We start from the raw sequence: 27,923 nt of genomic DNA, 5'->3' as shown, positions 1-27,923 counted from the left end.
ACCCAGCTCAGAAGCTGCAGCTAGTTAGGGTGAATCAATTTTCTCAACCTTTCTCTTTTTCATTATCACTCCCCCCTTCAGGAGCTTTTTCAGACATTTTTTCTGGAGTGTGCCTCTCCCACGAAACGTGAGTCACAGATCCACGCGTGGGGTGCGCGGTCTCTGCACTGCAGGGCCTGGGGCTGACCCGGAGGCACCTCCCCCGACCCATCCTGCCTCTGCTGCAAACGCACCTGACAAGCCACGCGAATGTCTTAGAAACAAAACTGCTTCGTGTCCAATTAAGTGTCTTAACATCTCATTTATGTTTGATGTTTAACGTCTTTTTTGCCACATATTACAAGGCGAATTTTACTGATGCTTACTTTTCCTTTTTCAACCTGTTTTTGTGTTTGTTTTTTCCCCCAAAGCTCTTGGTACAGATGCTGGCACTATCACCTAGTTAATTCACAAGGCAGAGGAGCCGGGCAAACAGCCTGGTGGCTCAGTTCTCCCAGGGCCAAGAGCTCACAGCGGGGGGGTCACAGCGCCCCCGCCAGCCCACCAGCTTCCTGTCACTAGAAAGGGGGGCTGCCTTCCTGGCTGTGTGTGGACCAGCCAGCCCTACGGGATTGTTTCAGGGTGAGCACGTTACAAGTGGACAGGTGGGCCTCGCAGAAAGGCCGGAGTAAGAGAGACCGGGCTGTGTGGACAGCGAGGGTAGATGGTGGCTGTAGTATGGGGGTAGATTCGAAGGTGGCAAAAGGAAAAGGTGTGAGGTTGGCATGTTACAGACAACACTGGAGGTGCAGGGAGACGAGCCGGGGAAGGAACAGGAGATGGGGAGATGGCGTCAGCCTGCAGCGTCAGGGCCGCAGAGCGGTCCGGGTGTGGGAGAAAAGGCTTCGGGGACACTGGCAGTCCACAGGGGCGACGCCAGCTCAGCATTCCTGGCCGCCCAGGAGGGCAGAGGGCCACTGGTGGGGAGAGCTCAGATGCGCGACCCTTGACCTTGATCCCCACCCCAGTGGCTGATAGACCTGCCCCAGAAATTTCCATTTCTTGGGGTTTCCATACATGTAGCTCAATTGCTCCCACCAAACAGGAAGATTTAAAGGAAGTCTTACTTTATGGTTCAGATCTGAAATTTTGGATTTCGTTCAGGGGGAGTCCCCGCCTCTCCAACCTGAGGCCTGTGAGGGGCGCAGGGCCAAGGACCAAGGACCGCAGCCAGCTGACGGCGGCTGTCCTCCCCCCAGAACTGCTTTCTGAGTGCCTGGCTTATGTCACTGCCTCAATTAGATTTCATTAGGAAAATTTGTTCTGGGTAATTGGGGTTCTGGGGGAAGGTGAAATATACCATTCCCCTGACATGCAAATTACGCTGCCCAGAAGCCCCTGGGGTGCCTGCAATTTCCACCATGAATTACCGAAATTTTAAACAGAGCTTCCACGAAAGCCAAATTTATCTTCCGGGATTCCCTCTCACCATCCCAGCCCCCACTCTGCCCCCCCTTCTTGTGGCGCTGTCCATCTTCTCTGGAATGGCCACAACTCCCCTGGAAATTCTCTGCTGCACCCCAGGAGCCTGGAGGGGAGTCCACACTGGAACTGTCTGGACCCACTGCACGAGAACAGTGGTCAGATGGCAGCCTCCAGCCCTGCTGCAGAACCGGGGAGCCCCTCCACAACGGAGGGAGCAGAGGAAAGGCTCTGAATTCATGGTGGGGGGCTCCCAGCGTCCGACTCCAGCATGGGGCTTTAGGGTCTGAGCAGATCAAGTCTCCTCCCGATTCTGGGTCCCACTGTCTGGAATATCAGTGCGGCACCTGCGCTCCTAAGCCTCATCCACGCGAGGCCTTTCCCCTTCCCTTGGCTTCTGCCTGGAAACAGCCTGGTCACGCAGCCCCTTCTGCACAGACAGCAGTCGCTGCTGCCTCCACCGGCCGAGGCTAGCAGGAGACGCGGGGAGGCAGGAGGAGGGCTGCCGCGCATCCTAACAGCAGTAATTAATTGAACGGCTTCGAGTCTCATTGCTGCTCAGTCAGCACTCAGAAAACATTTGTCACTGGGAGGCTGAGCAACGTCCTAGTGGTCTGAATCCACTTTCCTATGTTCTCTCCTTCTGCCATTTGCTCACAACTGGTGAAGAGAGTCTCCTTTGCCTCATTTGAAAGAAACCCACTGAAAATTAATGACACGTCTGGGCTACAAACGCTTCTCTGCAGGGATCCCCCCAAAGCCACAGCTAGGAAGACATGCGGCCACCAACAAAGATGGTGTTTCCCCGTTTTCACTCCCTCCCTTCTTGCCCCCTCCACTCCCATCGAAGGACCCTCTTCTACTTTGTCCTGGCTTTTCTTGGATATAGGGATGAACTAAGACAGAAGGTTGACAGGCAGCTACTGAAAATGTGGAGGTACCCGTGCATTTGGCGGTAAGAACCCCGACGTATGTTAACAGCTGTTTGCCAACTCCACGTGCTGGCGCGGAGGCGTCAATACAGAGGTAAGACGAGTTTGGGAAGCCCAGGGTGCCACGTGGGCCACCACGGAAGAGGCCACATCCTTGCAGGTGGCAGTGGTGTGCTCGGAGCCAGCAGGGAAGGGACACCTTTGCATGTGGGCCGGTTATTCACAAGAAGCAGTGGGTTTGCTCCTGTGGCACCTGGGCCGCGTGGCCTGAGCAGGCTTCACTGAAATGTGGCGCGTTCCCACTCCGTTCTCAGTCCGTCAAGTGTGGAAAACTGCTACCTTTCCAGCAGCTGGAGCTCAGGAAACCCTCACCTGGATTTTGACAGCCAGTTCTTTCCTCTGATGGACACAGTGTCTCACTGTGCCCTTCGGTCACACTCCCCGTAGGGGCAGGGCCCACCGGCACTCCGCTTTGGTCCTTCGCCCCAGCTCAGCCTGCTTTCAGGAACCCCGACTAGCCTGTCTCCCATCCAGCTCCTCACTTTCCCTCCCCAGTCCCCATTCCTACGAAATGTTGACCTTTCCCTGATAGAGAACCATCTGGAATCGGAAATCTATGCCTGACACTCTGCTATTATAAAATCGCTATGGCAGATCCTAAAAGCTAGGCCCCCAGTGGGGTCAGGCCTGGTGGAGGCTGCCCACCGCCATCCAAGGCAACTTCCCATTTCTGTCTTAAGCCAGTAAGACTGCCAGCCCTGAGCAGGCTCACGGACAGTCCCACCAATCAGAGGGCCCCTCAGTCAACCTACCAGCTGATCCCCCCCAGCTCATGCCAGACCAGGTTCCTAGGTTCCCATGGCCTTTGGGTCGGTCAGCTCCTCAACCACCTGGCCACACTCACAGGGTCTCTGGAGTCCGGCGGCTGATCGGCGGTGGAGTCTCAGCTCCGAACTCCACTCACCCAAGCGACGGGGAGTTTTCAGAGTCTCCTGCCCAGTCACTACAGAAAAATAAAAGTAGGCAAAGACACACATCAGAGTCAAATATATATATTTTTCCTCCTGGTCCTAATATACCTTTAAATTAAGGTGATTTCTACTCAAGGCTAAGGGTCCTTTCAGTGGGGGAGGGGGCCATTTTGTCCTCCAGAGGACATTTGGATACGTCTGGAGACATTTTTTGTTGTCGCGACCAAGGGGTGCTACTGGCATCTAGTGGGTAGATGCCAAGGATGCTGCTGAGCACCCTACAGTACCCAGGACAGTCCCCACAGCAAAGCATCCGGCCCCAAATGTCAACAGGCAGAGGCTAAGAAAACGCCATCTAAATTAGATAAGCTGACCACCTCCTCCTCTTCCCTCTGGGGTGCGCTCCCCGTCCCTTCCGAGCCCTGTGCTGTCACCAAACACATCTCTCCCTTTGAGGGTATTATCTGATCCAGCGACTTAATATTCTAAGACGGATGACTGTCACTTTGCATTTGGGGTCATTCCCTTTCTTCTCAACTTCAGCCCCACCCTCCTAAATAAGCTGTAAAAATCTCCATCCAGACTGTGCATCCTTCCCTCACCTCTGCCTGGTCCAACGCCAAATGGCTCTGCCCCCGTGCCAGCTCTTCCCAGGCCCTCCCTGACTTCCCTTCTCCACTCATCCCATCATCTAGGTGCCAAACATGGGCTCTGCCACTACTGGTGCCATTGTCGCACATAGCTGCTGGAGGGTCCTCTGGGCTCCCTCAGGCCCCTTCCTTCAGCCTTGCTGCTTCCTTCACTAGGTGTGGGTCTCCTTCCCCTAAAGGTCATGACCAGACAGGCCTGTATCCTCTACCATCCCCCACACTGCCTCCAACTTTCCAAAAAAAACTAGCCTCAAATCCTCACCCGCAGGACAACAAAACCATCAACACCTCCATGGTTTCCTTGGAGACCTCTTTTAACTTTTCCTGCCTTCTCTCCAACTGCTCCCCCAAGATCCACAGGGCCGCCTCCTCTCTCCACCCTGCACCCAGCCCTAAGCCGTGCTTCCTGCCATCTTTGTTCTTGGTCAGCCAACACCTCCCATCCCCCACCTTCTATTCATAGTCAAGCAAGCCCATTTGAAATGCCATTATCTCCACCCAGACTTTCAGGACCCCCCAACTGAGGGTCTTTTCTCAGTTTCTATGCTGCTTGCTTACTCTTTAGAATGGAGGGTGGGTTATCTGCCCAATCCTTTTCCCCTCAAGCCATGTGCTCTTCTGCCAAAGAACCAGGATCCCAGAAAGAGTGGGACAAAGGGGATCCCACAGGCCCAGGGGTGTGGGGAACAAAGGGACCCCATACTCGTTCCTTGATGAAGGCTGCTTTGGGGAAGAGCGAGGCCTGGCGAGGGCAACCGTTCCTTTGGGGCCCCCATCGCGCAACCTCCTTGGAGCTCAACTCCAACATCTACTGACCTTGCACTTCGGCAGAACTCAGCATCCCCGGGGCCTCAACCCCTTATCCATCTGGGCTGTTCATCTGCACGGGGGGCAGTCAGCCCTCTCTTTCCTTAGGGCCCTGGCCCTCTATCTCCAGGCCCCGGAAATCTTCGTCCTCGCCCCAGCCGTGGTCCCCATTGTTGGATGAGTTGCCCACAGCCATCAATGAGACCAAGGGTTGGCCCCTGACCTCCCCTCCTAGCCTTGTGAGTTTTGGAGTCAGGCAGAGTGACCCCACGGTGCCAGCTGACCTCGTGGTGTCGCGGGCCTGGCCGCCATACGCCTGCCCACCGGGCCGCTTCCAAACACCCCAGCAGCACAACCTCTTAGGGCGTTCCAACGCGGCGCCCCCTGTTGGACCTCCCACTCATATCCGGTTTCCGGTCCGATGCCCCCTGCTCATTCGCCAGGCAGCCTTGATTGGCGTGACCCCAGCCCAATGGCTGACCCAGCGCAGGGGTCGGAGGGGAGCCAGTTGACTGTTGGGACCCAGGTGGCACATTGAGTGGATGCTCAAAAGGTGGAGCCGTTGCGCATGGGTGTAGTTGGCCAAAGTTTGGGCCAAAGTTCAGTGTTGACATTTGGAAGTGTGTAGACTCACAGATCCGAGGTGATGCACTTCTGGGGGGCCGCAGACGTTACCCAGGGTGGGCCTTTGTCAGCGTTCCTCCGCGCAGCGCGGCAACGCCGTACGGCAGGCGCAGGGGCCATGCTGCACTGTGGCTCTGGTCTTCTCGTTCTAAAAGGGAAGCATTAGGTTTAATCGGATTGGGAGTGGTTCGCCCGCCCGCAACTCGTCGATACCGCGATCCAGGCGGTGCGCCCCGCTTGCCGCAGCCCACCCTGTGTTACATCCATCCGTCATTCCATCCCCGTCTTCAGGCCAGGTGACCCACCTGTCCCCTTCCTTGCACCTAAAAGTGGCTCACAAGCCCGTGTCACCCGCCTGCAAGACAGACCTAATGACCATGTCCCGGGTTTTACGTGATCCGCAAGCAGCAAAATTTTCCGGGGGGCTCAAATCCCACTGTAGACCCCAGAGTTAGAGCAGTACGCGCACACGCACGGAGCCCACCCAGGCAGTATGGATATCTGTCCCCTCCCCCTCGGAGCCCACCACGCGCCACGCAGACAAGAGCGCAGCCGGCAGCCGCTGGGTCTGTGACCAGGCTTCATGCCGCCTCGGCGGGCGCTAGCAGTTGGAAGGTAAAGCGGCTACCTGGAAATGCCCGTAGCAAGAGGAGAGGGGCTGGAAGGTGCAGGAGAGGAGCCAGAGGAAGGAGCTGACGGACCACTCTGCAGCGGTGCCCGAGGCTGGAAGCAGCCCCTCGCGGCAGCCGTTTGCCAGCTCCGCTCGGCGCGGCACGGCACGGCACGCTGTGTGCCTTTGGGTTCGGTGCGCGCAGGATTGACCGGTCTAGGAAACCAACCTAGATCGGCCGTAAATCCCAACTGAAATCCCCTCTAACCCATCCTCATCGTAGTAGGACCCCCGGAACTCTGAGGCCTGCCCTCTGTGGGGTCCCCTTGCACATCCTGCGCCCCCCAACCCGGTTCCGTGCCGCCGCAGCTCCCGCTTAGAGGGTCTCCGTGGTAGGTGCCCGAGACCCTCTTATTCCCTGAATCATTTGTCCACATAAAAGGGGAAGAAACCGGCCCGTGCCACCCCCAGCTACTGTGGAGACCCCCAGAACGTGGTGGGGGTGGGAACATTGAAGTGATTTGCTAGCTTCGTCAAGCCAGCAAACAAACGCTGCAGCAGCCGTGGAAAGTACCCCAAGGCATTTTAAAAACAAACTGCGTGCGTCAACTCGGCATCCCTTGCCCCTCGCCTCTGACGGTGGGCTCATGACCACCTGTCGCATCCTCGCGCGTGCCTTCGCCCCCTTCCCATGTGCCCAAAGCCTTAAGCTCCAGACTTGGGGCTCGGGATCAAAGGCTGCTGAGAGCTGGGGGCTGTGACTCTTGTGTTCAGGGGTATTTTGGGGTGACGAAACCTTCATGCAGCCCCCCCTCCCCCAAGGAGAGTCAGTTGTGTCTGGGAGGGAGGCTTTCTGTTCCTACGCTCAAGCCGCCGAGGGCCCACGTCTTGCGTCACGTGTCCCACACGCAAGAGAGCGCTCTCTCTCTCTGGCCAGGGGAGAAGAGAGGAGAAAGACTCCAAATCAGGGAGAGGAGAGGAAGGAGCCAAAACGTCCCTGCGAGGCCTGCGCTCATCGCCCCCTTACCCAAAGTCCAGGGCTCCTGGCGACAGAAGCCAGCTCCTGCAGCCGCCTGGGCACCGGGCCGGCGTCCTCTGGTGGCAAAGAGAGAGCACTACGAGCGATTTTCGGACCGAATCGACACGCTCCTCAGATCCAAACAGGCGGGGCTGGCCTGGAGGAGAGACAGAGGCAGAGACAGAGATAGATGAGGGGACAAGGGCAGGTTAAGAGGGGCACAGGTGCAGCCTGAGGGGATAAAAAGTGGCCAGGAAGGAGCTAAGACTACACCAGCAACAACTGAGTTGCTTCTGCCATGGTCTAGGATTTGAGGCCCATAACCCCCAGACCTCACAAGGATTGGAAAGTGAGGTTGGAGAGCCTTCTAGCTGGTACTTCGATTTTTTTTTTTTTTGGAAAAGAATTTTTCGCCCTAGTTTGGTTGGGTGCTCCATCTTTTGGGGCCCCAAGTTTATTCTAAGAGTCGCCACCGTGTTATGGGCTTGCGCAACTGCCTCCACGGCAATAATATGTCAGGACAACGCCATATCCCCCTTGAAGTCGAGGAACAGCCCGAGCCACCATCTTTGGAGGCCCCAGGGGCAGCTGCCCCCAGTGCTGGGCCTAGCACAGCCAAAGAGATGGAGACCCAACCGCCTCACAGCGAGCCCATCCCCATCAAGATTGAAGGCAAGACCTGTGGACCCCCTGAGGTCTCCAGGCCCAAGCACCAGGGCCCAGGCGAGGCCGTCCACGAAGCCAAAGGCCTTGGAGGCTACAGCCCACCTCCTGAGGAAGCCATGCCCTTCGAGGTCAAGCAGCCCAGCGTGGGAGGCTTCTGGCCTACCCTGGAGCAGCCTGGAGCCATCAGTGGGGCCCATGCAGGCCTCGAGGCCTTCAGCCCAGTGCTCATGGAGCCTGGAGCCCTCAGTGAGGCCAAAGCAGGCTTGGGAAGCTACAGCCCTCCACCAGAAGAAGCTGTGCCCTATGAGTGTGAGCACCCTGCCCAGGGAGACGGCAGCCAACCTCTCTTGCAGGTCTCAGACCTCGCTCCAGGAGGCCTGGGTGTGGGGGTCTTTAGCGCCCCCCCAGTGGAGCCCCAAGCCCTCAGACCTGCAAACGCAGGCATCAGAGGAGGCTGCAGCCCTCCCCTTGAGGAGGCTATGCCATTTGAGTTTGATGGAGCAGCCTTTGGGGACAACAGCCCACCCCCTGGTCTCCCCGGAGCGAACCTACAAATCGACGACGGTGGCGGCAGCCAGTTCACGGCAGTCACGGTGCCGAGTGCGGTCCTCCTCACTCCCGCCGCGAGCGAGCCCCCCCTCTGGGTCCCAGACGCCATCGGCTGCTCATCCCGAGAGGCTGTCAGACCTCCTCCACACTTCGTGGGCGACAGCCCCCCGATGGAGATCTCCGGACCCCCGCTCGAGATTGGCAGCGCCCCCGTTGGGGTCGACGACGCTCCCGTCAACATGGACAGTCCCCCAATCGCGCTTGACAGCCCGCCCATCGAGGTCTCCGGAGCCCCAGTTAAGAGCGAGCGAGCAGAGGGAGAGAGACCCCCAGTTGAGGGCGAAGCAGCCGAGATGGAAGGAAGCTCAGCCGCCGCAGCCGCAGAGGGAGGCAAAGTCCCCTCTCCAGGAGATGGAGATCCTGCCGCCGGGGCCGCTCCTGCCGCCCCCGATGCTCCAGACACCGGGGCAACCACTGCCGCTCCAGCCGCTCCAGCCGCTCCAGCCGCTCCAGCAGCCCCTGCCGCTCCAGCCGCCGGGGCAGCCCCAGCCGCCTCTGATACTCCAGCTGCCGGGGCAGCCCCTGCCGCTCCTGCCGCTCCAGCCGCCCGAGCCGTTCCAGCCGCCCGAGCCGCTCCAGCCGCCCGAGCCGCTCCTGCCGCCGGAGCCGCTCCTGCCGCCCGAGCCGCTCCTGCCGCCCGAGCCGCTCCTGCCGCCCGGGCAGCCTCAGCCACTGGAGCCCGCCCCAAGCCCCGGCTCCTTAGACCCCCCAGCCCCGAGATCCAGGCTGCCGATCCGCCTACTCCGCCGCCTGCTCGCGCGTATGCCTGGCGGGGCAGGTTCGAGCGCGGCCGCGACGACGACGAAGGATCGGTCAGCAGCAGCGACGAATCCGACGATGGGACCTCCGGGTGCTCCAGCTGCTGGCAGCCCAGGCGCAGTCGCCGCCGCCGAAAGCCGCAGCGTAACTTGCTCCGCAACTTCCTCATGCAGGCCTTCGGGGGCTGCTTCGGCCGATCTGAGAGCGCCGAGCCCAGAGCCCCGCACAGCCCCAAGGCCAAGAAGGTTCCTCTGGCGGAGAAGCGCAGGCAGATGCGCAAGGAAGCCCTGGAGCTGCGCGCCCAGAAGCGCGCCCAGAAGAAACGCAGCAAGCTCATCGACAAGCAGCTACAGGATGAGAAGATGGGTTACATGTGTACACACCGCCTGCTGCTTCTAGGTAATGCGGCGGACTCTGCCCGTGGGGAGCAGAGCCGCCGGGGACCCGGAGGGGGAGGCAGGGCTGCCCTGTGGGGCTCGGGGCTGGAGGCGGGAGGCGGGTGTCTGGGCAAAGGCCGGGGGAGCCTGCGAGGAAGTTCCAGCGAGGGCCCTAACTTTGCCCTGGGCGTGGGAGGGGGTCTCGGGTGGGCTTGGGTGGCCGGAGTATATGCCCTCCAGGGAGAAAAGTGGTGGCTACAACACTGAGGGTCGTTTCCAGCTGGACAAACCAGCGCCAGCGACCGTAGGACGACACCGAGTCCTGGGGTGGGGGACGGCAAGAAAGGCGGGGGCCTCAGGTGAGCCAGGAACTGCTGGGGAGGGGCCTCGGGGTTCCCCCCAGCTGAGCTGGTTGGGGCCACGGTGGGATGGGGTCGTGGGGGAAGGTGCGCCCCCCGCCTCGCCTGGCACGGCTGCTTGGACTCAGACAGCTTGTCGTTGGTGTGTGTTGGTGTCCATATTGTGTCCGCCTGTGCATGATATGCTCAAGTGTCCCCCAGTTTCCATCCCTGGCACCCCAAATTACCCGCCGACTGTGTACTTGTACCGGGGAATGGGCTGTCTTGTGTTGTGCGCCATGGGGCGGGCCAAAACTTTCGGTGTTCGCACACACTGGTGGTACCTGTGAGCTGGCGCTCTGCAGCGGGCGGCGCGGACAATGCGGAGACAAGGTGGTGGGACATCTTGGGTAATGTGCTGGGCTCCTGGCTCGCGGGAGAGGGGCCGTCTCCCGTTGGCCTCCATAACCTTTTTTTCCCCTGTATGTCTTTCTCTCTTTTTTCTCTTTGCGCTAAGCGTTTCCTCACTTCTCATTCGTTCGCCAAACCCTCCCGCCTTTACGGTTGAAAAACCAGACACTCAGGTATCTGGGGCGTCAGGGGCTGCACACATGACTTCGGTATTCTGCACACACTCGGCTCACCTGGCGGCGGGGATGGCGGGATGCGGGAGGGAAAACCACGCAAACCTGCTCTAGGCAAGTCTGGACCCAAACCACACCGGGCTGGTTCCGAGGGGGTGGGCGTGGCTGTGTTTTAAAAATATGAAATAATTTTTTTTCCTAGGGACGCGCCGAGGTAAGCCAATCATTCACACGTTCACACTAGCGCGGTAGGAGGGGCCTGGTTTAAAAAGGGGGGGCTGTGCATTGGGAGTGGACGGCCGTCCTGTGTTTGAAATGCAAGTAAAATAAAACTTAAAAAAAATATTCCGAGTGTATTTTAAGTGTGCACGAAATGTGGTCAAACTGATTCTAACTTGTAAAATATGTGAATGTCTGCCTGTGACTCTTTTCACGCAGCTTTAGCTGGGGGCAAAAGGGCTCACAGGTAAGATCCTCCGCAAATGGGCTGGGGGTAAAAAAAAAAAAAATTAATTTAAAAGGTCTTGTGTTAATAATCATATTAGAAAGGTACCTTTGGGGGCCCTCTGCCTGCCCCTTCCCCTTTGCAGCCGCCCCCAACAAGACCTCTCCCCTATTTTCGAGAGCTTCCCTGGCCCCTCCCAGTCTCCACCCCCTTTGCCTCCTCAAGACTCCTTAGCTCAAATCTGGGGTGTTGACTCTTCTGCCACAGTTCGTCAGCGCTGTAATTAGCAGTGGTCAGAAGGTGTGGCTTAAATGAAAACTTCACAAGTGAAACTCCACAATCTTAACTTCTTTATTTTATCCTCTAAGACCTTTCAAGGGATTTGAAGATCACGTCTAAGGCTTTGCTAAATGTTTGCTCTGTGCTTCATACTGTGCGATGGTTTCAGTCCGTGACAGAACCGTATGCTGTTGTGATGTGTGTCTCTCACAAATCACAGTTTTAAACGTGATGGTCATTTATGCCCACGCAGGGAGATGAGGATATCATCATGTTCCCAAAAACATACAGAAGGGAGATAGTTTCAGTTTTCGAGGTCCCCACTGCACCGAAGCCACAGAGCCTCCAAGGACAAAGCTTTCCTGCCTCTGTTCTGTCTCCCAGTCATGGCTGTGGGAAGCAACCCTGGGGTGGGGAGGGGGGAGGGGACACTGGTGAAGTGAAGACTCTAGTGACAGTGTGGGCATGGCCCCTAATGGCAGTGTCCCTTCAGTTGCCTCACTTGTGAAGTGAAGCCTTCCCAGCAGGTCTCCCCCAAAGTCCCCTTTGCCCCATGTCTTGAGTGCTCTATTGATGGGGGGGCTCAGCTCTCAAACCAGCACTGGAGGGTTGCACCATAAACTATGCAAACATCAGCCCTGCAGCAAACTGTCTGTGTCTGGGGGAGTCTTAGGGATGTTAGAAGCTCCCCTTGTTTTGTATTGGGGGAGCGGTTAACTTAATAAAAGAAAATTTGCCATTGTCCTGGCTCTGCTCCCAGGGCAGTGGTCCACGAGACAAAACGTCAGGCCACGTGTACCACGAACCTGACTTCAGATAGCCAGGCTTACAATTTCTGACCAGGTTTCATTTTGCCCAGGTGCCAAGAGAGGTACCCCATCTGGGTCTGGGGAGGGGAAGATTAGGAAGGATGAGGTCTTCTATTTAGAATAACCTTACTATAACATTCTAGTCCTAACATGCAGACAAGACATCCATCTTCCTACCACTGAAAATGCAGGCCAAATGACCATCCTTTGATGTGCTCTGAATTTGTGACATGCAGACTCATCTGTGGCTTTAAAAATGTATGTGTGCATTTGTGTATATATGCCGTCTCTGTTTTTATTGCTCAAACAGGTTAACATTACAGGGAGTTTTAAAATTACAGTTGACATACAGTATTATGTTAGTTCCAGGAATACAACATAGTGATTAGACACCTATGATCCTTATGAAGTGACCACCACAAGTCTAGTAACCACCTGTCATCATACCAAGTTATTATGGTAGTATTACTGTGACCCCTGCTGTATTCAGGGAATCTCAAAAGGGAAAAGATAGATACATAGATAGAATCAATAACATGACTAGAATTCTAGAATACCTAAAGAGTTCAAACCTTTTTCTCATTCAACACTCTCCAATAATAGACTGTTTCCCATGTTTCTGTTGCCCTTTTGGATAACTTTGGTGGCTTAAACATTTTTAGAAACCTAATTTGGGTATAAGGCCCTCAAGTCTTAAGAAGCAAAGGGGCCGCTAGATTCAAATTTCTTAGTAGCTGCTGCATTTGTTGTGGAGAGAATCGCTCTGGGTAGCAATGGCCGTTCTGCCATGACACTGTATTTATACAGCGTGTCTCGATTAATCATGCCAGCACTTATTTATGCCACCAGGGGCAACAGTGTTGCACTGCAGACATCTTGCAGGGATGCCTCCCCCCACCCCAGTACACCCATTTTCCCGCATTCAGAATGCTTCCGCTGAGCTGTTTGGCGCAGGGTGACCAGGCCACAGCAGTTGTAGAATTAAGAGAGACTTTCATCATTTCCTTTCACTCTCTACCTTATAGTATGTTGTGCTTCTCAAAGGCCCAAGTTCTGTCTTTTAAAATCCAATTTCCTTTAGATTTCTCTCTCAAAAAAAAATTTTTTTTTTCTATACAGGTAGATTAAATTTGATAATTTATCCACATTATATATACCATGGAAAACTGAGATGGAGCCATTCTGTACATGACCTCCTGACCTGGAAGAAGGGCATATACAAAGGCCCTTGCGTTACTAGTAACCAGTCACAGTAATGATTCCACATAATGGTAACACAGTCTTAGTGTGTTTTTATTTATTTATTTTTTTTATTTTTTATTTTTTTGATACAGCGCCCCTAGTGGGAACCGAACCTGGGACTCTGGTCCGCAGGCCGACGCTCCAACCGCTGAGCCAAACCGGCCAGGGCCTCAGTGTGTTTTTAAAAGCCTTTCATGGAGTCACATTTGTCCTTTGAAACAGCCTTGGGCAATAAAAACACGCTAGGACCCCATCTCATAGGCAAATCAGAGACGAAATGTCAGGGACTTGCGCTCAAAGACGGCAAGGTAAGTGAAGGAACCCACGCTCACCCGGAAACGCGACAGTACGCTGTCTTGCATCCTTTAAATGTGAAGCATGACTGTTGTGAGTTTGCTGTGTGCTCTTAAAATCCCTTGTCAGACGACAGGTGACCAGTCATCTTCTGCTCTCAGATTTACAGTCACCTCCTGGCTGGTTGGGTCATAAATGTCCGTCGAGGCCGCACGAGACGCGAACTGGCCATTTCTGAGGCCCCTGCCCCTGCGTATTGTCCCCACTGCTTGCTTTGGCTCACCAGCCAACACTGCAGTCTTAGCTTGGTTATTGGGCTTTTTTTCTTTGCTTTGCTTTTAAATGTAGGTTTTCTGTTGAGTCTTTTTAAAATCCCCCTGTGGGTTTTTTTCAGGATCTACAGCTTTCCTACTGACTCGGGTTTCCACTAAAAATAATAATAATTTTCAAATGCGGTTGTTTTTATGCATTCTTCCCTACATTTTTAGTGTTCTGGTGTAATAGACTATTTACAGGTCCGCCTTGGAGCTAATGACCCTATTAAAATAACCGTTGCTCAGAACCCTTCAGAGCGACTTTTTTAGGAAAGTATTTCTTCCTTCAGTCCGGGCTAATTCCTGCTCAGTGCGCATCAGAGCCTGCTCTTGGAAATCACCTCTGAGTTTACTGCAGGAAGGTTGGTACTAAGCAAAAAAAAAAAAAAAAAAAAAATGAATTTCTTTTCAGGAAGAGAACCTGATTGGCCAGATTGGAAATTCCCCACTCCAGCCTTGCCTCTTCTCTTTGGAGCTGGCTTCTCCACCAGATAAAGCAGGCCCCTCACCCCCAGAAAAACCGCCTGAAGTCACCTTTAGGAGGCCTGGAAGCAGCCAGTGAAAGTGGGGTTCTTCCCAAACCCACCCCGTGGCTCCTGGGTTCCCAGTGGAATGTGAGGTGTCCATTTTTAAATCAGATTTCTCAGGAGGAGCAGCAGTTTGCAAAACACAGGACAGGGTCAGTTGATACACAGGGTCCCCACCATCCACGGGAGCAGAGGAGCAGGGAGCTGAATGCATTCGTCAGCCCAGTGACCCTCTCCAGCCCCAGGGACCCTGGTCATAGTGACTCTGAGGCTCTGGCCCTGCTGACACCCACCTGAACGGATTTCACTGCATTAGATTAAAGGGCTTTGTCCTACCAGAGTCCTGTTCTGGCCTGCGGGCACCCTGGGCACGAGATCTTGGTCTTTTCTGTGGGAGTCCTGTTGGAGATGCATAGTCCTAAGGGGCTGTTAGAAAAGTCAGGAAGAGGAGGGAGAAGCCCCAGCTACCACGGGCCAGGCAGCCTCTGGACACGGGAGGGGGATTTCCAGAAGAATCAAGAGGAGACGCTATTTCCCATCCTTCTTCTAAAGTAAAGGCCGGAGACTAAAAGTGCAATTACCCTCTGAGGGTGAGGAACCCCCAGAGGGTGCCCCCTGGGCCTGGCACCGCAGGTGCGGTGAGCAGTGCCAGCTCCTTGCTTCCTCCTTTTCTCTTCTGTATTCCCCACGAGAGCGCCTGCTTCCCAGTCTGAAAGCCCCAGGCACCCACTCTTTCTGTCTCCCAGTTTCAGAACACACTCTTGGGACACCCTTTGTAAACAAAGGTCAGCCCAGCAGCAGACAGAGGACACCTGGCCAAACTGATGACTGCTCGGAGCCACTCGGGTGAGCGGCTTGGCCAAGAGAGGACGAGACAACTTTCTGGACTCGTCCTGAAAGTGTCCCCTGCCCCCCGCCGCCCGCCACCTCTTTATTAGACCCTGTCTGTAAAGCGACTCGACCCTGGGGTCAGGCCCAGGGACCTCGAGGGCAGGTGGTTCCGTGGTGACTACACATGTGGAAAAAAATTAAAAAGATTGTCTTCAGTTTCCTTCCTGACAGCTGGTGGCCAGCCCGTGGGAACAGAAGACGAAGCCTCCAAGCATAAGGTAGGGAGCAACATGAAAACGCACCATGGGCCCTTTACGTGCGGTTGGTCATCACATGCTCAGCGAGAGAGGATGCTCTGGTCCCCGCCACGGCCGGCCGCCCCCGCGGTGCGCGCCTTCCCGGCTAGGTTAGCCGTCGGAGCCATCTTGCAGAGGCAGCGACTGGGGGTTGTAATAAGGAAGGGGTGTCAGGTAACCGATCCGTGACAGCAATGACAAGGGAGTGTGGCTCTGTTGTACTCACTCGGAGTGAAAATCCCAAATTGCATCGCAGGGTAATTAGTGAAACCTCAGGGGAGTTCCTGAGCGTCTCCACGCGTGGAATTCTGCCCACAGACCTTGAGCATCAGCTCTCGCTAAACGTTTCCTAATGATTCAAGTTGGGGCGAGGAGAGAGGTTAAAAAGGTACCATTGTCATCTGATCCCAAATTTGTGATGAGTCAGTCAGCGTTTCCGACGTTGTCACACACAATCCGTGTGTGGGGCAGAGTCGGTACCTTAAACTCCCCTTAATGAGTCGGTACCGGAAAGGAGACGTCTGGCCCCCTACGGAGCGCCAGCCGGGCTTCGCGGCCGGTGCGCGCTGGCCGGGACCCTTAGCGGGGAGTTCGGGCCTGGGCAGCAGGGGCCTCGGTGGTTCATCCAGCCCTTGCTTCTGCCCCGAGTGGAAAGACCGTGTCACCTCTCTCCTCTGTCCTACCTGCACACTTCTGCTTGTTATCACACTCACTCTGGTGTGCAAAACGACTGTGAAGGGTTTTTTTTGCAGGGCACCTCAGCTCAGGTAAGTCTGCAGTTGGGCAGTTTCCAAAAAGACTGGGGCTGAGGCTGGACTGATGAGCAGGAACAGAAGTCGGGAGTGGTGATCGGCCGGGGACCAGGAAGGGCCGCTAGCCAGGGCTCTGCCACAGGAAGGGACCGGGGCCGACCTCGTCCGAGCTGGTGTGCACCCCTGCGCCCTGCCCTCTGGGGCCACATGCCTGGGGCTCGGCTTCTCTAGCTGTAAAAGTAGCTGATGGGTCCAATTAAAAACAAGAGAGCCAAAACCACCAATCTATCAAGAGTAGACAGAATTCCTTAGGAAGCATACTGGTACTTAAATTACTTCATCACCTGAACACGTGCTATTAAATGGATGCCATTTTCTTACCTGTGCTCTAGGTGCTAGCTCCCGAGTGTCCGAAGGACGTAGGCAGAAGCCCCGTGGGGTCCAAAAGTCATAGTTCATTTGTCGCCAGCACCCTCAGCTTTTTGGCCTCCGTGGGCTTCGGAGTCACAGAAAGTGTCCATCTTAATTCCTGGCAGCTGCTGTCTGGATAGGTATTAATGAGCTCATTTATGAATTATCCACAGCAGCCAGGGGCCCTCCAGCCGCTGCCCCCCTTGGGTGGGTTTTAGTGACTGCTCTAGAAAGGCCCAGAGATGGGGAAGGTGAGTTGATGTTGCAGGTGGCCACTAGATGGTGGGGCAGTATAAGGCAGAGACAGCTGCCGTGTGCACTGGAGGCATAAGAGGGAAGGCGAGGGCCAGCAAGGCAGGGAGGGTCCCACTTCCTTTCGCCCTCACGACCCGGGACACCCCGGCTTTCATAGCCCCAAAGCATTCGTCAGACCCAGCCTGTACTTCTTAAGCTGTGATTTCCACCCGTCAGCTCCGTGCTGGCATTTTAGGAGCATTGTGGAGCGGTCCTCCACGTGGCTGTACTGAGTCGGTCGTGGGAGCCGACCTGTGCATGTAGGATGTGTAGCAACATCCCTGACCTCCACCCACCAGATGCCAGTCACATGCACACACACCTGGCACACACACATGGTACACTTGCATGCACACACGTGGTACATGCAGGTACACACGGTACACTTGCATGCACACACATGGCACATGCAGGCACACTGCACACACAGCGCACATGCACACACACGGCACACTTGCATGCACACACGTGGTACATGCAGGCACACCGCACACAGTGCACATGCACACACATGATGTGCACACGTGGTACATGCATGCACACACGCCCACATGGTACGCATAAGCAACACCGTACACACAGCACACCCGTTACACACACGTGAAACCACATAGGCACAGTGTGACCAATAAAACTGTCTCTAGTCATTGTGAAATGTCCCCAGGGGGTCAAAGTCATCTGCAGTTGAGAACCACCGCCCTAACATTATCAATGTCAAATTCTGGGGAAGGAAGAAGTCATATATGTCATACCTTGAGCTCCTTACAAAGGAAAGGCATCTTCAGAGGAAAGGTTGTTGACGTTGGTTACAATGACCACTGTGAAGTGTTTATGCCAATGACGGTGATCCTGTGTTCCCGGGTAGAAGTAATTTCCAGAAATCTCAGAAAGGAGGTGACCCAGCTAAAATAGAACAGAAAAGGAAATTATTCCAGGGAAAGAACGGGTCTAAGATTCTGGTGAGCTACGAGAGTCCGTCCCGGAGCTAATCAGCGGGCTGGGATAAACCAGGGCCGAAATAGGTTTTTGCTCGGAGGTGATCACATTGACCATTTCAGGCTTCTTCAGAGAGCTTGTCTGTAGCAGACAGGGGTTCCCACGCTGTGCACTGACTTCATCCACCCTGCATCGTGGAGGGGGTGCCCAGAGCAGGCATGGGGAGGTGGCTGCTGGTGATAAGTCCGCTCCCCGTGGCTGGGGCCGCACCTGGAGAGTGTCCCACAGATGTTGACAGGGCCTTGCAGTGGCAGTGTGTGCACACCAGGGACAAGGGTGTGGGCCCGCCATCTGGGACGCCGTGGTCCCAGGCCCTCAGGGAGCCAGCCCACTGCATGGAGGTTACTTTAGGGTAAGGAGTAGAAACCATTTGGTAGTTTGATAAGTTAGGTATTGGACATGTGAAATTAAAAGTATCACTTTTGTTTTTTTTAATCCTCACCCGAGGATATTTTTCCACTTATCTTCAGATAGAGTGAGAGGAAGGGAGAGAAAGAGAGAGAGAGAGAAAGAAACATTGATGTGAGAGAGACACATTGATTAGCTGCCTCCTGCACAACCCCAACCCGGAGACCAAACCACAACCAAGGTAGGTGCCCTTGACCGGAATCGAACCTGAGACCCTTTGGTCTGCAGGTCGACGCTCTAACCGCTGAGCCAAACCGGCCAGGGCAAAAGTATCACTTTTTTAATGTTCCAAGTTCAGCTAAGTGAAGTTCCCCTAACTAATGACTACTCACTGCAGAATCCTCGAAATTGCCCAAGGCGTGTTTTCTGAAGGTTAATTTCGACATTTTGCAGTATCCTTCCAAGGAAATGTTTAGAAGGCTCCGGGCCGATCCCCAAAAACAAATGCCAAACATTAGGGGAAGATTTTTCAAGTTGGACTGTCAGAAAACGAATCGCTTTGTCATCAAACACGTATGTGACTTCATTTCTGCCTTTCCAGCTGCTAAGAGGGAAGCCTATTAGGCCAGTTTTGCTTTGCATACCAGTGGCCAGGACAGGTTTTAAGATGGACACTTGAAAGAGGGGTACCCTTTCCAAATGGGAGCCTTGGGAGGTTTTCCTGATGGGACCCAGGTGTTCTGGCACGGTCTTAGGAAATCACTTGTCAGGGCTGTTTGGCTTGGGGCAAGCTTACGGCAACTATTCCTCCATGTCTTCCATGTTGTCCTGATGGGGGATGGGGTGGGGAGCCCCAACTGTTCCGCAGGGTCCTCGGTTAGTGGGAAGAGAGCACTGGCTTAGCCGCGACCCTGGGACCCTGGTCAAGGCTAGCCCTGTCTTCGGTTCCATGAATTTGCCAAGTGACATCCAGAAAAGACCAGTTGGTTCCTAAACGTGTTGACGAAGCTCTGTTTTGTGGTGCTTCTGCGATGCTCCGTGCAGGGACGTAAATGCGTTAGGTTTGTGTTCAGCGTTTTGCATAAAGAGGTAATGACCCCAGGTGAGCAGGCGGCCAGGCTCGAAAAAGAGGATTCTAGATAGAGAACCCGTGATTGGCAGGGACGCATCCAGGCATCTTATCCTAACACTTAGGTGGCAGAGCCCTCCCGCCCCCGCCCTGTCGCACCCTAAAACCTTGATTCCCCAGAGGTGGGGTCTGACCTCAGGTGTTAAGACAGGCTCCAATGGGGGGCCTCGCTTTCATTCTGCTAGGAAGAAGGGTCAGGAGGAAGACCACCCATCTGGGTCCCTGTCAGGGAGAAGAGGGGCCGCGCCCGCCCTCCCTGGAGGGCCCCCCAGCTCAGGAGCAGAACCAGCCTCCTAAGGAATTCCCTCATTTCTTTCTTGCTTCCCCCTTTTTTCTCTCTCTTGAGATTAAAAAATAATAATAAGATTCTTATTTGGGGGTCGTTTCTGAGCAGAAAATACCCTTTTTTTTAGGGAAAGAGATGAGAACACGAACTATTTAGGGCTGGGAAGGAAAAGAATGAAGTACGCAAGCTGCCCAGAGTTGGCTGGCAGATGGCGCTCTGCTCTCACTGTTGAGAGCTGGCTGTTCCACTGCAGGCTGGCACCTGCGGCAGCGTCCCCTCCTCTAATCCCGCCCTGGGGACACAGACCCCCTCCCCAGGCCCAGAGAGAGTTTGACGGGGTTTTCAGCTGAGCAATTGATCTCTGGGGCAAATCCCTGTCACTTTATTGGCTCTGTAGACCTTAGCCAGTGCAGGACAACACGTGGCCGGTGACCTCCAAATTCCAGCCCAGGGACCCCGCTTCAGCTGGGAACCGGCTCGGGGACCTGGGGCAGTGGCTTCATCCTTGGGTCCCAGGTTTCCTCGTCCGGAAAATGAGAGCAATGGCCGTCTCCCTTTAAAACGGCTCTCGTTTGTGGGTGAAAAGTTAGCGGAGGACAGGTGTGCTGGCCCCCGCCCTGGTTTAAACCACCCTTTCAGAAACGACAATTTTAGGCTGAGCTTCTGTCCTTTGGTAAATGATTAATAATTTGTGGGTGCCCGTCACGGGGGAAATTTTGGCAGGAAGCAGACGTCAGCGGTGCCCTTTCCACCCCAGTTGAGGGGTGGGAAAGAGATTCAGAGGTGGGCAGGGAAACCCAAGGCACCTTCCTGGAGGAGACAGCATTTGAGACAATATGGGAAGATGCAGGGAAGCGAGGGGGCGGTTCTCGGTGCTTTTCGCACAGAGAAGGTACTGGCTGAGGACGAACCCTTCTGTTCTCTCGTTTCTGAGAGCATCGCTGAGTTTTTCAGGGTCTCTGAGATTCAAGGGTCGTTTTCATTTTTCTCTTCTCAGCATCTCTGCACCTCTCAGTGCTGCAAACCTACAGTGTTTCCAGGGAGGGGTCTTCCCTGGCTAGGAACGGACCCTGCCCTCCCTCTCAGGCCACCCCGAGCCTGGGGCCAGTCGCTTAGGCCTCTTTTAGCGCGAGTTGGATCTGAGGGCAGGGCCAGGGTCCTTCCTGCCAGAACAGGCCCCTCGCCGTCTCTACCCCTGCACTCCCCTCTGCGGCCCCTGTGGAGGGTGACATCGTCTCTTTGAGAAGGGCCTTCCGAGCCCCGGGACGGTAGCGTATTCCCATCTGCACAGCATCCTCAGATACCTTCTCCCCACCTGCTAGCTGAAAGGTCAGAGGAACCGAATAAACATTAACTTCAGGCCAAAGCTTCCCCCAGCCTGGCTGCTGAAACGCTTCTCTTTAGCTGACCAACTCCTTCCCAGCATCCTTCTCAAGCCCAGTGCCCCCTCGCTCCTCTCCCTCTCCACCCTCCCGTCCGTGGCCCTGACCCTGGCCAAGGCCCGTTACCACAGCACCCCCTCTGGCTTTTGGGGTCGCCGGGGAAGCAGGGCAGGTGGGCCACCCCTGTTTCCAACACCTTTTCTGGGCCAGAAGACCTTTCCCACCAGAGGTCAGCAGAGAGCTGAGCTGCTCACAGGAAGTGGGCTCACTTAGAATTCTCTAGATGAAATGTAGGAAGCCCAAAAGGAAAAAGGGCCCATGTTTTTTTTTGGGGGGGGGGGGTTGTATCTTACATCTTAGGTTGGGGTCTCATCCTGTCCTGGGCCTTTGGGGGGTTAATTGAACACCAGTCCTGCTGTTCTGTGCTTTGGGGGCAGACAGAGATTTTCGTTCTGTTCATTTGGTGGGTTTCTCTGCCAGTAATCACCCCCTTTTCTTTATAGGGAACCACACCCCTTTAGAACTCAGGGTCTCCACTTGGGGCCAAACTGCCCCCTTTTGCTCGCCATGGGGCTGAGCGTCTGTGTCCCCTTCTCCTGCCCCTGTCCCTTTGTCTTCCAAAGTCGTGTTTATTGTTTAAAGGACATGATACTGTTCATCCCCTGCCCCACCTCTGTCCTTCCGTGACTGTCTTTCTCCTGGTCCCCTCCTCTCACCCAGATGCGTGGATGTTTCTAAGAAGGCACAGACCGCGGCGTGCGGAGGTGTCTGCGGCTGGCCCCACACCGATTTCCTCGCGGTCCGCGTGCTCTCCGTTCCCCGCGCTCCCGCCTGCTCAGACCCGGGCGGGAAAGGGCTAGAACCCGATTCCTTCCTTTCCCTTTTCCTTCTCTGAACATTTGAAATCCCAGCATCCTTGTGAGCAGCTGAGAAGTTAGAAACCAACTCCCCTTAGCCAGGTCTTCACTGTCAAGAGAGAAGAGGTGCATTTCTCTCTAAGGGACAAAGAACTAAGCTACATTTTTTGGAAGGAAGGAAAGAGAGAGAATGAGTATCTTTGCTAAACTCAGCTGTAAACACCAGCTGGGGTTCCTGCCCTCTAGGAACTTCTAGTCTGGACGGAAGGACGGGTGCACGTCGCGGACACGCGCGGGGCAGGGCTGGGGGCTGCCGGTGCCCTGCGGCACGGCTGGCATGGCTGGCACAGCGGAGGGCCAGGCTGAGCTTGACCGGAGGAGTGCAGGCCGGGGGTGTCGCCCCCGGCCCACGGCCCCCCAGGCCCCGTGTTGGTTCCAGGAGCCCACTGGGTAGGACAGGGACGAGGAGGCGGGCGTGTTTGCCAGGGAAGAGGCCCCTGCCTCCCTGCACCATTGTTTGCTGAGCCCTGACCCTTGCCCTCCCTCCCACCGTTTCCGCCAGTGTTCCTCACCTGATCGGTCCATTTTGTTTTTTGTTTAAATTAGTACTAAGCCCCCCTCCGGCACAGCCTGATTTCCCAAGTGTTTTCACATGCCTCACCCCACTCAGGGGTTTGGTTTGGTGTAAAGAACTTTGGCACACGGTGGACATTTTGTCCTTAAAAAGAAAAAGTCCAGTCTTTCATGGGTTCTTTGATTCGATCATGACTCCGAACCAAACGCAGCGAAGGCTCGAGCCCCGAGCACCCCCCCAGCACCTCTCCCGTGCGGAGGAAGTCTCGGGGGTGACAGGTTGATGGCCCCAGCGTTTGGCCCCAGCCGGGCCCAGTAGATAGGCATTGTTGTTTTTTTTCCTTTCCTTCCTTCCTCCCTTCCTTCCTTTCTTCCTTCCCCCCACTTTGGAAAAACAAGTTTTATTCTCCTGGGTATGTTCATTAGAGAGGGGAGACAATTCTATTCAGCGAGGAAGGGAGGGGACGTGGGCGGGAGATTCTGGGTCAGCACGGATTGCCCCGTGCCGGGGGCCTGAGAGCACATCGCACCCCGATGCAAACCTCTCAGGTTGGAAAACACTCCAGTCACACGGGGCCGACCTTCAGCTTCCTGGCGTCAGTGGGGAGAATGTTCCATCAGCTGCCCCATGTGTCCTGTGTTGATTCATTAGCTCCAGGGACAAAAGAAAGTCCAAGTCCTGTCCTGACTTGCCGGGGTACGACCCCCTTCTCCCAAATGTTCGCCTTTTGAAACTCCCAGAACGAAACGTGGCCCCCAGAGGCAGGGCGGCTGGCTGGGTGGCCACACTTCCATTTGTTCTCAAGGGTTAGCGTCTCCTCCAGAAAGAGGGCCCTCTCCCCAGCGCCCGGAGTTAGAAATGTGTTGCTAATTGATTCGAGCTACATGTGTGTTGCTTTGGGACTGGCACAGTGACCAAGAAGAGGCCAGCGGGGTGTGGGGAGGGCGGCTGCCATCCTGCGAGTCATGAAAAGGGACTCCCTACGCGTCTGTCTACGAAACGGGCCTCCTGGGACATGTCAGCGTTGCTGGGGGGAGAGGGGCTGGGTGGTTTCTTCAGAGCAGAGCAGAGAAAGATGTTGGGACGGGTTTCGTGGGAATTTAGCCTAAAACAGCCTAATTGAGGGGGCTGTGCCCCCGGTGAGACAGTCGTCATGGATTAATTTTTCGAATGTTTGACTATTGGCAGATCTGAGGTTCGCCTCATGTGGATTGGGGTCCATGTTGGCCAAGAGCATGGAATGCTGCCCAGGTCTGGGTGCATAGACCCATTTCCCTTACGGGTAAGTTCTCTCTCAGGGCTCGGACGACAAGTAGCCTGGTCTCTCCGGCTTTCCAGGACCCTCTTAGCGCGCAGCTGCCGCCGTGTCTGCCAATCAGAAGGACGACCTCCTGCCCGGGGCGGGTGAGGTTGCCTCCACCGGGGCCTTTCCATCCATCCGTTCATTCATTCGTTCATTCAGTACGCATGTGCGGAGCGCCCGACGGGGGCCCTCCCCGTGGGGGAGACAGCCGGCTAGGACAGCGCTGCAGCCTGGGGGTCCTGCGAGCTAAGGAGCCAGGCGGTGAGTGGTGGGGTGCAGTGAAGACAGAGAGGGGGTCCACGGGTCGTCAGCATTCTGCACGTCCCCGGCCAGGGAGCCGCCAGGCCAGTGCTAGCAGAAAAGGACAGTCAGCCCTGGGACTTCCACTGTAGAAAGATCCCCGCGTAGACACTGCACAGGCACAACTGAGGGTCCCTTGTCCGTGCGAGGCGGGACTTTGTACAGGACAGCGGCATGGGGCCGTCCCTGCACCCAGCTGGGCCTGGCGGTGAGCAGGTGTGGGTGCTGCTACCGATGGGTGACCCAGGGCAGCCACCCAAAGGGAACCTCCCGCCGCCCCCTCTCGTTGCTCTATCTGCACACGCCTTCCAGGATCTTCTGGGGGTGACAGCGCTCTGGGGCGCGGCCCCCTTCTTCAGGGCTTGGGGTTTGTGCGCAGGGGGCGGGATGAGAACGTCTGCAGGTCAGGTCGAGCCAGAGGTGGGGATCCACTGTGGGGTGCCTTCCTCTTAGCCTGGGGTCTCCATCTCGGACCCCTGGGCTGCCCCCCATCTTAGACTTTCTTCTTCCTGACCCCTCATGCAAATAGAGATTCCGTGGTCAGGTAGCACAGTTAATTCCCGGTCACTGTGGAAAGAAAAACACTTTAATCTCCAGCCCCCCTTTCACAAATACTTTCAAGTTGTCTGTCCCTGACCCTTGGAATGGCACGTCCTCTCCGGCCTCCTGTGGTGCTCAGCCTGGCCGCTCGGCCTTCACAAAGTTCCCTGGAAACGTGTGCACACAGTGATAGGTGGACAAGAGGAGGGGCTCCCAGGGGACGGGACTGGCTTGTTGCACAGAGTGTCCAGGCTTGGCTTCCCTCCCCCTTGCACTTGGGGGGCTCCCCTTGGCAGGGCGCCCGAGCCACCGCCGCCAGGGCGCAGGACGCTGGTCGGGCCAGGCGGCCAGGGGACGGCGGAGGGAAAACACTCGGAATCTAGGCTTAAACCGGTTTCCCCTTTTCCGCCTTGGAAAGCAGTGCTGGGGGCGGGCAGAAGGCTTCCCCGGGGCAGCACCCCCGCTTCTGGCCCTGGGGTGCTGAGATATTTTATGTGAGGGTGATTTTAGTTTGGAGGGCGAAAAACAGACAAAAGCTGGAAGAGGGTGGGGTCCCAGACACCCACTTTGGGACACTCGTCCTGTCGGCCCAGGGAGCAGTGTGGGGGTTCTGCCCGTCTTAGGGAGCGAGGGGCACTTTGGACGGGACACTGTCCTGTTCCCTGAGGAGCACAGCAGGTGACTGGTGAATGGCAGGGGGGTGGCGATCATAATCCCGCCTGAAGAACTGGCCTCATTTTTCACATCAGGACTGAGATGGGTAGAGATCAGACGGCTCCCCAAGTTAGACCGTTCATGCTTTATGGCGAGTTAGAAAGGGGGCTTCTGGTAGCAGCGAAGACGAATCCAATAGGAGAAATAGAACCTTAGGAAAAACCAAACCATTCCTTCTGCTGTGGCCTCACTGGGGCGGGTTCGTACGGGGGGGGGGGGGGGGGCACCTGAAACTCGGATCTCTGCTGCCGGGAAGATGTAATGCTTCCCCTATTGCAGGGCTTTGGATGGGCCCCGGAATCTCCTGTTCCAGGGACCTTTTTGACTTGAGTTTTTGTCTCCTTGACCCAAAGCATCCATCGATTTAGTCAAAAGTTCACTCTTGCAAAGCACCGGGCTGTTTTGCCTACAGATGGCCAGTTTGCCTGTGTGTGAGAGGTCAGCCTGTCCGAATTCCTGCCCCAGCAGCAGCCCAGATGCCCAGATGAGCGTGTTTGCAGGCCCGGGAGCTGGTCTGTGCTGGGGGGCGAGGAAGGCAGGGCGTGGACCCGAGGTTGGGCCTTGCTTGCTCTGCAGTGGCCACTGAATCCTAGGCAGCCGCCAGCTGTTCCCGTGGGCAGGTGCGGGGCGGGAGCCCTCTCCCACTGGGCCCTGGGCAGCAGCAGGGTCCGGGTGTGTCGGGGTGTGCAGCCATCTCAGAGTTCAGAGGAAGCCAAGGCCACTGATCTTCATTCGGTCCAAGGTTACGACCCGCTCAGTCCAGCCAGTGAGGAAGAAGTGTTGTTCTAGGGAAAGCGTCTTGAAAAAGTCTACACCGCCCCTACCCCCAGCCATCCTTTTATCTCCAAGTCACCCACACTGGGACTAGAGCGCCCTCTTTTTCTCTCTCCTGGTCTTTCATAATAGGGGGCACGGGGCTTCAAAGAGAAGTGGGAGAAGGGGTGAAGGCCCCGCCCCGCCATACTGCCCTCTCGCCTTGTTCATTCCTGTTCGCAAAGTCGGCCCACAGCAGAGCATTGATGGTGCGCTTCAATCCATCTTACTCCTCTCCCTCTGGGGTGCAGGCAGGGCAGAGCCCAGAGGTGTGCGGACCTCCAGCCGCCCAGCCTGGACCCTTGGTTTTCACCTGGCGGCCACAGAGCCTTGACAAGGTGTTTCCAGCAGCTCACTACATACTGAGAACTTCAGGGGGAAGAAAAGGTAAAAAATTGATGACTTAGATTTACTAGTAGCCCCATTAAGCAGACCCCGGAATTCTAATTGCAGGGCTTTGCTGGACACATCAATGTCACCTTTCTAGAAGAGCAACAGCTGGGTGACATCCCAGATCGGTCAGGCTTGGGGAGGGAGGCGGAGCGCCAGTGTGATGCCTACGCGGGAACTTGGTCTCCCCGGCTTTGCGCGCGGGTAGCTTTTCACTCCTCCATCTGTAGACAGGCTGCGCCGCGTGACGCGTTCTAGAAACGACACACGTGTCTTCCTCTCGAAATCCCTTCTACCTTCGGCTTGTTTTAGAAACTGTGGCCGTGCAGTTCTGGTTTTCCGTCCCAGTCATCCTCCTCCTCTCTTTTTAACCAAGTTCACCCCTCTGCCTTCTGCACCCCCCGTCCATCTAACAGATAGGTGGTTATGCCAGGTGGAGGGAAACCCATTTCTTCAACACGTTTTAAAGTGGGCAGGGTAATGAAATACACAGGCATTTTCTAAGATGAAAACATGAAGTATCCTCAGGGATCACGCAAGTCAACCATTTGTTTGTGGTTTGGTTTGGTTTTCACATTTTGCATTCGGCTACCTCATGGCAGCTCAGTGAAATGATGTGTTCGGAATCATGACTGATTTCATTAAAAGAAAATCATTTAAGAAACTCACTCTTAAAGCTGAGAAGGGCTTCAAGTTCCCCTGCTCTGGGGTGCCCCCCTGAGGCATGGGTTAATAACAACATCATGATAGGAATTTGGGGTCAGGATTTTCTCCACCTCGGGATGCTTTTAATGGTTGTGGGTCAGGTCAGTGGTGCTCATTTAACTTGCAGATTAGACGCTTTGAGTCCCAACTATGTTTTATATCCACCTCCTTACACAGCTAGGCTTTCAGAAGCCGTGGAGGGAGTCCCGTTATTACAGTCCTGGAACTCAGAAGGCAGAGTTGATCTCAGAATACGGAAGCAGAAACCCAGCGGTGCTTGAAGTTGGTGATCCCTTCACCATCATCTTCCTGGGACCAGTCTCCAAAGCAGGGCATTTGGCAGCCGCTGGGGCTGGTTCTCTATCCATCAGCCATCTGTCACCATCATTCCCGAAGATAGGGAGCCAGGGCCTTCGTGGTCGATGGGAAAGACCAGGAAATCTTCTTCTAGGACCCATCTTGGCGCGACCCAGCAGCCCAGCCTCTGGGCCCCTCTGCAGGCCAGGACCCCCTGTGGGCCCTGGGCAGTTTGCTCAGGCTGGCCTTTGACCTTTCAGACCAGAACTCCGAGCTTTGCTCTCGGGCCCTCTGGCCTTCTGGCGCCTGCCTAAGCCCCTCAGATAGCACCTGGCTTCTCGCACGTGGTCAGGCCCGGGGAACTCAGCGCCACCATTGCCCCGGGGCCC

General features: G+C 55.6%; 1 protein-coding gene across 4 annotated transcripts in view; it reads left to right on the top strand.

Moving 5' to 3' along the window:
- GNAS (GNAS complex locus) overlaps nt 1–27,923 on the top strand; it is a 58,356-nt gene that overhangs the window by 5,262 nt on the left and 25,171 nt on the right. For 2 of the 4 annotated variants that reach the window (XM_036244490.1, XM_036244489.1), the window contains exon 1: nt 7,553–9,506. The exons of 1 other annotated variant lie outside the window; for it this stretch is intronic. In XM_036244490.1, coding sequence (XP_036100383.1) covers nt 7,553–9,506 — 1,954 coding nt within the window. Of the gene's footprint in view, nt 1–7,552; nt 9,512–9,728; nt 9,844–27,923 lie in introns of those variants that run through there. One more of the 4 variants, XM_036244488.1, reaches the window with a different exon arrangement.

Source organism: Molossus molossus, unplaced genomic scaffold, assembly GCF_014108415.1.
Source record: "Molossus molossus isolate mMolMol1 unplaced genomic scaffold, mMolMol1.p scaffold_m16_p_6, whole genome shotgun sequence".
Classification (NCBI taxonomy): domain Eukaryota; kingdom Metazoa; phylum Chordata; class Mammalia; order Chiroptera; family Molossidae; genus Molossus; species Molossus molossus.
This window is presented reverse-complemented; position numbering and strand designations above follow the sequence as displayed.